The sequence below is a fragment of the Salvelinus namaycush genome, chromosome 12 (assembly GCF_016432855.1).
Source record: "Salvelinus namaycush isolate Seneca chromosome 12, SaNama_1.0, whole genome shotgun sequence".
NCBI classification, from domain to species: Eukaryota; Metazoa; Chordata; class Actinopteri; order Salmoniformes; family Salmonidae; genus Salvelinus; species Salvelinus namaycush.
The window spans coordinates 5,958,430-5,969,375 of record NC_052318.1 but is presented as its reverse complement, the minus strand read 5'-3'; the positions used below and the strand labels follow the sequence as shown (position 1 = coordinate 5,969,375).

At 41.1% G+C, this 10,946-nt stretch overlaps 2 protein-coding genes across 2 annotated transcripts; one reads left to right on the top strand and one right to left on the bottom strand.

The window, feature by feature from the left end:
* Positions 1-3,052: 3,052 nt before the first annotated feature.
* On the top strand, positions 3,053-5,691 carry LOC120056752 (putative ammonium transporter 1). The gene is made up of 7 exons (XM_039004960.1): positions 3,053-3,059; positions 3,638-3,727; positions 4,434-4,655; positions 4,772-4,854; positions 4,950-5,075; positions 5,181-5,405; positions 5,548-5,691. The coding sequence occupies exons 1-7, from the start codon at positions 3,053-3,055 to the stop codon at positions 5,689-5,691; spliced, it is 897 nt and encodes a 298-aa protein (XP_038860888.1).
* Positions 5,692-6,458: 767 nt separating this feature from the next.
* On the bottom strand, positions 6,459-9,481 carry zmat2 (zinc finger, matrin-type 2). The gene is made up of 6 exons (XM_039004590.1): positions 9,406-9,481; positions 8,762-8,873; positions 8,426-8,549; positions 8,159-8,232; positions 7,499-7,644; positions 6,459-7,315 (listed from the first exon to the last, which is right to left on the bottom strand). Exons 1-6 carry the CDS (start codon positions 9,421-9,423, stop codon positions 7,175-7,177), a joined length of 615 nt encoding a protein of 204 aa, XP_038860518.1. The 5' UTR covers positions 9,424-9,481; the 3' UTR covers positions 6,459-7,174.
* Positions 9,482-10,946: the final 1,465 nt, after the last annotated feature.

Below are 10,946 nucleotides of genomic sequence, written 5' to 3'. Positions count from 1 at the left end.
CCTCTGAGAAAAGAAAGAAAGAAAGAAAGCAAACTTCCTCATGAGTTTCCTGTTGACGATGACAGTGGGGGCAATAGCAAAGAGAAGTTACAGCCCCTTCTAAGAACAACTGCAGTTAACATAGAAGCATAACACTATACACAATAAACCTAATGACACACACACACACACAAACACACACACACACAAATCACATAAATTGTTGTTGTTACTATTTTATTTATTTATTATTACATAAGTGTCACATATTTCATAAGTTTAGATGGGGAACAGTACACAGAAACTTTTGAGGGCCACACATTTAAAATGTCAGTTATTCTAAAATAATGATTTATGCATGACATATTTCTATTCAGAATGAATCTTATTTTGCTTTTATTTGAACCATAAAATGAACACACATTTAATGTTATCTGACAAAGGTTTGGACGACAACAGCCAACTTATTTAACTTTAATGACTTGAGACTTCATCAAGGTCACTAACTTGTAAAAGAAAATAATCCAAGACTAAGCCAGTAGTGATGGGCATTCGGCTCTTTAAAAAATATATGTTTTGTATTTTTTTTCAATTCAAACAGTTTGCGATAGTTTGACTATGATTGGTGTTAACAATTCTAATTAAATTATTAAATGAAATCATACTCTACCCTCTACCACAATGTATTTTAAAATGCATTGGTTTGTTATGAAAAAGAATGCTATTAAACATTTTCATTTCAAGTAGAACTTTTTAATGTATATAAACAAAGTCCATATAAATAACCATTCAAACGAATACAATCTGAATAGCATAATAATAGAATATTGCACCATATCAAATAAAAACAAATAACAATGTGCAAAACTGCAGCATCCCACTTAAAACATTAAACTGGTCCCTCTTTTCTCTCTCTTCTTCATTGCCATGTTATAACCAGCAGCACACAGCAATGCTGATCATATTTTGCTTTTATGAGACATTTGCATTCAGAAATGCAAGCTGCCTCAATTTCGAGGGGCTGATGCGGTTTCTTCTCCCAGTAATTACGTCCCGTTTTTCCGAGAAGACCCTTTCAGAGGGAACGGATGTGGCCACTATGCAGAGTCTCTCTGTCATAACTTTAGTAAGCCGTGGGTAGACAGAGGCCATGTTCTTCCACCAGCTCAGAGGATCTGCAGATCCAGGAGGGGCTCCTCCAAATAGGATCGGACCTCCATTATGGCATCTGCTGAGGGATTCCTTCACGCTGCATCCCCAGTTGCTCTCTCGTCAAACAGCATCCAAACAGCAGACGTTTGTGGCACTACTGCTGGTGCTTCTGCTCCATCTGATCCCTCTTCTTCCTGTTGCCCTGGTGCCTGAGCCAGCTGACTGCTGGGGCTGTCCCTCCCTGCTGCTGAGGTTATTCTTTGAAGAGCCTCACCAATTGCTCTGGCATCACTGAAGGCTAACTTCTTAAACCTGGGGTCAAGTGCAGCGGTTTCTGATAGCACGTGATTATATTCCATTCTGTGGAACTTTCTGTCCGTTGATGAACATAGGGTGTCCATCAACTCTGTCACATGTCCTGTGGTTACATTTGCTTCTCTCTGGTGTGACTGAGTGAGTTGGCTCGGCCCTCCCTCATTCATCTTTGGTTCATTGGTTGACACTGCGTGCGTGTCTGATTGACAGGAACAACAGGTGAGGCTGTTAGTCTGAGCAGAGAGTCAACAGTCAGAACGAATGTGTGTGCTCTTGAGCATTTAGGCCTATATTATTTTATTAATTTTTTCGTTCTTTGAATTAGTTAATTCTATTCATTTAAATATTTTGATTATTTATATCTTAATTTTTCAATATTTTTTTAATAAATAGATTCGGCTCTTCTGATATTCGAGCCGGATCCCAACGTTCACCTACAAGAGCCGGCTCTTAGAGCCGACTCGTTCGCGAACGACCCATCACACAGGCATTTCGCGCTCTCTTCGGCATAGGTTTTTGACATTAAAGATATATGTTACTATTACAATGATAACAAGACCACTGAAATGATTGTAAAAAAGTGTATTCTTGTTGCCAAATACTTCATACACAAACAAAATTTCCAAAATTCTATACTAAAATTACACATTTTTCTGATTGAATTCAACTATCTTATTAAAACATTAACACTAATGAATAACAACAAGAATAACATTTTCCTGAATCATTAGAATACTATTTTTTCAGAGTGAATACAATTGCACTAAAATTGTTTATTTTTTGTATTATTTTATTGATATTTTTTGTATGTTTGAGTATTTTATTGTTAATACCTGTGTTTTGTTTTGTTAGACATGTTTAATGTAGCAATATAAATATATTTTTGTATTATGAATAATAATAAATAAATAAAAACGTTTTTTAATGATTAGCTAATCACACAGGTAAGGATCTTTGACGTAATAGAAGCACCCGAATGCGAGTTCGAAAAAATGCAACTTATACTTTGCTAGCTAGCTACTTATCTTCAACCTAGCCTGGATATATGTATGTATCGTGTCTGCCTCCATCACGATCAGTCACTTGCGAGCCTGATACCGTGAACCACACATAGCTAATGTGCTTATACGTGTAACATTAGCTAGGCTACTTGTTTGTTTTGCCATTGCATAGTTAGCTAACGGCTGCGCTAACGAACCAGATTGCAAGCTAGTAGCTAGCTATTTATGCTACCAGCTTGCTAGCTGTACAGTTTTTTGACATGGCTTTCCCTGATTCGATAGCTGTCCATGATGCGTTCATCCTCCTCTGCAGCTTCTTTGCATTGTGTGAGTATTGTTCATGAATCTGTCTGTCTGACAGGCAAGCTAGGTAATGTAACGTTAGCTAGCTAGCTAGAGTAGTAAAGTAAGATCTTACTGTTATCTCGTCTTAGTTCCGTGGTTGCCATGGCGCCGTGAGGAAGCTTTGGCAGAGAGCTCTGTAAATGTAGATATTTTTGTTATTTTAAGTATTTAAAACATTTTTTTTTGTGGGGGTTGATGATAACCTGTTGAGGGTTGGGCTAAAACATATGTTGGTGACTCATGGAGTTGCAGGACTGACGATGGCAAGTATGTTTACTTGTCTTGGCTAACTATAGCTAGCTGGCTAATTTAATTTGAATAATGCATGCAACACCTGATCAACACAGCACCGGCTTTTTATTACACCTTACCCTGTTTCTGGAAGGACGTGGACTGTGCGAGTGGATTACAGAGGCTCGCCTCATAGGATAACTGCCGAACTGTGGTGGTCTCTCAGGCTCTTATAGCTGCCGAAGGATGACCCAGGTGGGTGTTACACTTTCGGTGGTGGATGATCCAGCCTATACAGAGCCGTAACTGTGAACTTCAACGACAGAAGTGCCTGATGAAAAGCTCCTGGCCTGTCTGACTGATGTTTCTCCCTCCCTGGCTGTATCATCGACGCCACCACCACTCAAGCTACTCCTTTATTGAACGGGATCATCATCGATCTGTGGAAGACATCTCCAATGAACTGCCAGCTGCCTGAATTGTTAAAAAATAAAAAATAAAGCGACCTAGAGATTCTGTATGAAAAGCGCTAGCTATATAAAATAAATATAATATTATTATTTGATGATAAAAAAATATATATTCTAACTTTACTTTCAACTTTGATTGCACAGGCCTCAAGTTTGGGTTTGCGTTTGTGGAGGCAGGCAAAACAGATCCAAAGAACGTCTCCAATGTCATCTTTAAAAATGTAGCAGACACATGTAAGTTGACATTTTTTGGTAGTTTCTTTTGCCCAGTATGAAGATAATCAAGGAGATTATAAAAATATACATTTCATGAGATGCAAACACATATGCCAAATTGTTACAATTGATCAAATTGAACTTGTTCACCCAATGCTGTTTGATGGAAGTGTAATTTTTTGTCGGTTTGCTTTTATTGAGCTGCACAACCATAGTTGTAAATACATTTTTAGGCAACTGTGCTTTTTGCAATATCAAAATGATAACTTTGAAGGAGAGCATTGTGTGAGTGTTTAATCTGTGAAGAATCAGGTATCACATCTTAAATATATTTTTTAAATGTGACTAGAATGAGATGAGGCTGTATTCTCAGGATACTTACTGTAGCTGTCACATGCTTCCACCAACACCAACCCATAAACACATTGCAAGCTTTATGCTTGCATGTTAGTGCAAGAAGTGGCAATAGCATGCATGCTGCTTGTTGTTTCGATAGCAGTTTCCACTTCCTGGTGACTGATGTGGCAGAGTAGGAGTATGAACTATAGGCCTACAGGTCAAAGAAGGAAATGAGTAGGTGACTGTTTACTTCATGAAGATCTTTAATCTGCTGGAAAAAAGTATTCATGTTTTTATGCAATGCAACCGACTTAACAAACGGCCTAATGGGTAAACCTAAGTTCACTACTTATTTTAACCCATTCCATCCCTTGTTTGTTTTCAGTTGTCACCTTGCTGGCTTTCTTTCTCCATGGCTATGCGTTTGCCTTTGGGGAGCACAACGCTGTTATCGGAACCCAATTCTTCCTCACACTGAATAAGACAAACATGGTAAACTTCTTCTTCAACTATGTTCGCTGTGCTGTGGCCACTACTCTGGCACTAGGGGCTGCCAACGAGAGGACAGAACCAATCGGCTACCTCATATCCGCATACGTTTTCTCAGGTATTCTCACTCACTGATTCTAAAACCACAGTTTTTGGGCCACTTTCCCTTCATTCAATACTTTTAAGGTGAGGTTTGTTATATTGCTTGTGTTCAGAGTCTCTCTGTTTCCTCAGGAATAATCTACCCTCTGGCTTGTCACTGGGTCTGGGACCAGCAAGGCATCTTCAGTCCAACCTCCACCTCCTACCCATCACAGGTGTGAACCAGTCACATCACATACCATAATCAAATTCAGGATTTAACTATGCATTACAAGCAGAGATTCTCGTATTGACCCACATTTCCGTTCAGGACTATGCAGGCAGCGGTGTGATCTTCTTGCTGGGTGGTGCAGCGGCAGCTGTCTCACTGCGGGTTATAGGATCACGGGCTGGACGCTGGAGTCCCCATTTCAAACGGACAGAGCACAGACAGCCTGTTAGTCATGGATACAAGTGCAAAGGCCATCTGAAGACTACACAAGTAGATGCATTCTTCTTCATCCACCAACTCCTTGTCTCCCATGTGTATGACTGTTCTTAGATGGTGGTGCTGGGAGGATGCCTTCAAATGCTGGGCTTCTTGGGCCTGGTGATAGGCACTCACCCCCGTGTGTTGGATGCTGATGAGGGCCTGTTACTGGGGCTAGGCACTGTGAACCTGCTGCATGCTGCTACAAGCGGAGGACTCTACGGACTAATGATCCAACGCATCGATAAGAACTACTATGATCTCGACAGCATGCTCTCTGGGGCCATTGCTGGCATGGTAACAGTTCGGGGCTTGGGAGTTGTTGGTCTGTTGTGACTGCACATCATCTATGAGGCTTGTGTTGACCTGTGCATAATCAATAACTAAGCATTTGTTTTTACGCTGATCTCAGAGTCCGGTCTTTCTGTGGTGTTTACAGGTGGCAGTGTGTGCAGGAGTAGACACCTACATGCCTGGTGTGGCAGTCATGTGTGGGGCCACTGGATCTCTCCTCTTTATTGGCTTTCGCCGCTTCCTCTGTGCTGTGAAGGTGGATGACCCCCTTAACATCATCTCTGGTTAGAATCATATTTCTGATTGAAATACAACAAAAAATTGCCTCCCATCCCCAAAACCCACATGAATCATAATGCGTCTCACTTTCTCTGTCAGGGTACTTAATTCCAGGGGCCTGGGGCTTGATGCTTGCTGGTTTATTCTCTGATCATGGGGCTCTTGGAGGACATATCCAGGTGAGGAATGAAACAGACCACCCTGGAGTTACCTCTGCTGCATAATTGCTGTAGTGCACAACATTTATGGAGTTGGTTCTCCTTTTATTATTTCCAGGTGTTGGGGAACAATTGCATTGTGGCACTGGTGTTATTCTTCTGGGCAGTGGCTATTATGTACCCTCTTCTCTCCATACTCATGTGTTTTGGAGTGCTGCGAGTCCCCCGCTTCATGGAGAAACAAGGTGAGATACTGCAGAGCAGCGGTATTCATTTCAGCACTGGAAGCTAAGAGGAATGGTACATTTGGTATGCATAATGATGCATTATCTCTGGAATAATGTAAGATCTCTCTCCCTGGTGTGTCTTTTACAGGAATAGACAAAATCAGACACACGCTAAGGCATCCTCACGGCACCAGGAAGTCACTGAACTAACCCCAGACAGAAACATCAATCCAGAGGCAATGAAGTTAAACCTGGGGATAATTTGAATGTTTTTTTCTAAACAATTTCTTAATGCATAACTAAAACATTTGTTAGCAAGCATATATGTTCCAGAGTAATCCTCTTTTGTTTGCACCATAGTTTCATATTGAGAAGGATGGCAGTACAAAATATTTACAAAGTCAAACAATTTATTGTATGAATCACAGATGTTTTGAGTAAGGCCAACACTACTACACACAATTGCCCCGTGTTTCTAGGTGGAATTTACTGGGGAAGCATTTAGTTATGAGGTTGTTATTTTGGGGGCCGAACAGTTGAAAAGGCAAATAAAATGAAATGCACTGTCCAATAACTGACATCTTTGAGCAGATAAACATCCACTATATTTGCGTGAAAAAACAGGTAGTGCAACTAGTGGAATGTAGGCAAATGAACACACAAAATAATCTTCAAGGTCAATGGGAACCTGTTGTAAGTTATGATTATTATTTTTAAAACATCTGTGGACATTTACCCTAAATTCAGATATAAAATTCCCAATAAATTACTAATTGTATTACTATGACATGTTATCCCATTCTATCAACCACAAACCTTGCAGTTTCAGGGACTCCTCAGACTATGTACAGCATGCGTTTAGTTTTTTTGGGAAGCTGGTTTGGGAATAGAATGGGGGCTTTTGGGGATATGATGAGTCATAGAATACCGACCTGGTGGCAGAACGCTTTGCTCTATAGCCAACCCTTCTGTTGTGCTCATGACAACAAGTAGCTGACTTAAGCACATCTGGGAACAGGCTGATGGAATACTACAGACAGCAAAGTTTACTTTGATCAGCCGAAAGGGAAAGGTTGTAGAGTGTAAAGAAATGCATAAAGTCTTTAGGTCATTTGCCTTTCTTTGAGGAACCAAACCCCGAGAATCCCATCACAGCAGCCATTTCATCATCCTCCTCGAAAAGATCCTCCTCTGCTTTACGCTTCTTTTCCTTCTGCTTCTCCTTCTTGTAAGCCTTTGCTTTCTCCTCCTTGGAAAAGTGACAGGGATACATGCTTTCACGATTTGTTTTAACATGGCTTAAATGATCATTATACTCACTTGTTAGACATACCAGCAATGGCATTTATTTCCTGACCTGAACTAATAATACACATTACATCCATTTGGACTGACAGAGTAAGACTGACAGTATTCTAGCCCCATCACTTACCTCTTCTCGAAGCTCTTTCATGCGCTCTTCAAAATCATACTCCGTCTGCTTCTCCTCAATCTTCTTCTTGTTAACTTCAAATCGTTTCTTCACCTGGTCCAATGAGGATCGCTCTACGCGCATAGACATTCCCAGATTCCTCTGGTCTGTGAGGAGAAAGTAGATGAGAAAACAGATTACCAATTTAGCCATCTACGCTGCACGTTACATTTTTGTTGGTATTTTACACCCTTTTCCGATCTTGTCTCGTCGCTGCAACTCCCCAACGGGCTCGGGAGGCAAAGGTCGAGTCATGCATCCTGTGAAACATGACCCGTCAAACCGAGCTTCTTAACACCCGCCCGCACCAATGTGTCAGAGGAAACACCGTTCACCTGACAACCGAGGTCAGCCTGCAGGCGCCAGGCCCGCCACAAGGAGTCGCTAGACCACGATGAGCCAAGTAAAGCACCACCCCATCCCCTAACCCGGACGACACTGGGCTAATTGTGCACTGCCCTATGGGACTCCAGATCACGGCCGGTTGTGATACAGCCCGGGATCGAACCCGGGTCTGTAGTGACACCTCTAGCACTCCGATGCAGTCCCTTAGACCGCTGCGCCGCTCGGCAGGCCATACGCTGCACTTCTAATGTAGATGACAATGTTGTGCATACTCACGTTTCTTTCCATTGATGTGGTCCAAGAAGTTGATGGAATCCTTCACAACACAATCACACACATTGCAGTAGTACCTGAACATTAGATAGAAGAGGTTAGCACTCAATGCCTTTATCAGACACCTGTATCACTTGTCAAAAAGACAATGACATCAATTAGGGCTAATCTGTATCCATAAATAATATAATGCATACAGCTGTTAGATAAGGGAGTGACAATACAGTGTCAACTTCATTTCAGGAGCATCTTTGGATGCCAGCCTCTTACCCGCCCATCTCAGCCTGTGGTGTGGTCTTGGTGATAACAATGGTTTTACCCAGCTTGGACTCGAGGTCCACCTTGTAGTCCCTGTGTCGCAGGAGCTCCCGCTTGACTGGGGGCGCTGGCTTGCCTGAGAGAAGGGGGCATGATAATTATGTATATGTTCAAGGTGTGTTTGTTCTCTATTCATTACTCACAGGAATTAATCGATTCGTGGGGATCAATTTCAGTTGGAAGCTTTCACTTAGAATTTTGCCTCCATAGTTTGACAGTTTAGGTAGAAACACTTAATCTGTATTATTAACTCCCATGTGTTAGTTACAGGGGCGAATGGATAATTACCATCTTTTTTGTCCCTCTCCTCATCGAGACGTTTTTGAGCCAGTTGTTCATACTCATCTTTGTCCCACTTTCGTCGAAAATCATTCTTGCTGCTATTACCTCCACCACTGGACTTTAGCAACAAAACAAAAAAAAGTTAGTTTAAGAAATGCATGATGACAGTACATTTCAAGACAGAACAATTTCTTCAAGCACAATTACTTATAGTTTTTACTTCCTACCTATATTTCTCAAACCTCCTGGGGACCAACAACCGTATCTTGTATTTGAAATATTCCTGAGCTAGCAAATCTGATTAAAATTGTAAACTAATTATCAAGCCCTTGACTAACTAATTATCAAGCCCTTGACTAAGTGTATCAGGTGAACTAGTTCAGGCCTACAACAAAATTGTGAAACATCTGGGGGGGTCCAGAGGAGAGTTTTGAGAATCAATGAGTTAAACAAACAGCCATTGGTAACAGTCACAAGCTTTACTAGTTAGTTAGCACGGCTAGCTTACGTCCATAATGGCTGGTGATTTTACAAAGTTAGAATTTATCTCAAACATTCTACTCTCACACGAATTATGACATACAAAAGTCATGTTGATTTCACTAAAACCTTTAGGATTAATTAGCCTCGCGAATTTAGACGATACATACCCCACTGCCGGACGCCATTTTGTTTGTAACAACGTTTTGGAATACGTCACTGTCGCAATATTTTGGGGATGTGAAGTATATTGTCGTTTTTATGTCGAGCGCCTTGTTTTAATTAGGAAAAATAAATGGCCTATTCATATCAAGTCATAGATTCGTCATATAATGGGATTTCTAAACAAAAGCTGACACCTTTCTTAGAATTTTTTATGAAATGGAAAAATCGAATGCATTGCATTATGGTAAACAATCATATTCATCATTATTATCTACTGTACATCAGATAAGATTAGCTAGCTATTAAATTAAGTACTTTAAGCGTACTGGGATGCCGGACCAAAGGGTTGTCACTAGTTAGCCTACCACAGCCACAAAGTAAAAATAGGCTATATCGTCAAATTTAATGAATTTAGTTGTGAGGTTGTCATCTGGGGGCCAAGTTTAAGTTTAGGGTTAGGCATAAGGTCTTAATTTAAGTTTATCGTTAGGCATAAAGTTAGCAGATTTTAAGAAGATAGGGTAACATGGGGTAAGAGCCCCCCCCCCCCCCCCCCCCCCCCCAATGCCTAATAGCTGAAACAAAAAAACAAAGTTTGGAGAAACATTTTTGGCCATGTTTAGGGTGGCAAACTATAAAGGAAAATAAATGCCTACAGTTTAAATGTTAACATTTATTTTTTAGGAAAGGGGCAGCTAATAGAAGATTATGCCATAGGGTTTCACAGAAGTGTCCCTATTTTTTTGAAAAAATACAATTTGACCTATTTTTTATATTTTTTATATATATATATATATATATTTTTTTTAAAGTCATTTAGCAGACGCTCTTATCCAGAGCGACTTACAGTAGAGTGCATACATTTTATTACATTTTACATACTGAGACAAGGATATCCCTACCGGCCAAACCCTCCCTAACCCGGACGACGCTATGCCAATTGTGCGTCGCCCCACGGACCTCCCGGTTGCGGCCGGCTGCGACAGAGCCTGGGCGCGAACCCAGCCCAGCCTGGGCGCGAACCCAGAGACCCAGCAGTCTTTAAAATGAATTCAAGAGCAAACGGTTTTCAATAGTTTGTAATATTGATATTTTTCATTGGAATTTAACTGATTAAATGTTGATTAAACACACACACATTAAGCATTTCATAACAATAACTTAACACAATGGCATTTTCCCAGATTTTTTTATTGACACAAAGGTCACAAATGAATCCCACGACAGTTAAATTTGAGCATAGCTCTTGAGCCCACCTCGGACACTGCTTGTGTAACGGATGTGAAATGGCTAGCTAGTTAGCGGGTACGCGCTAGTAGCGTTTCAATCAGTTACGTCACTTGCTCTGAAACCTAGAAGTAGTGTTGCACCTTGCTCTGCAAGGGCCGTGGCCTTTGTGGAGCGATGGGTAACGATGCTTCGTGGGCGACCGTTGTTGATGTGTGCAGAAGGGTCCCTGGTTCGCGCCCGTGTCGGGGCGAGGGGACGGTTTAAAGTTATACTGTTAAATTGGTGCCGTGACCCGGATCACTGGTTGCTGCGGAAA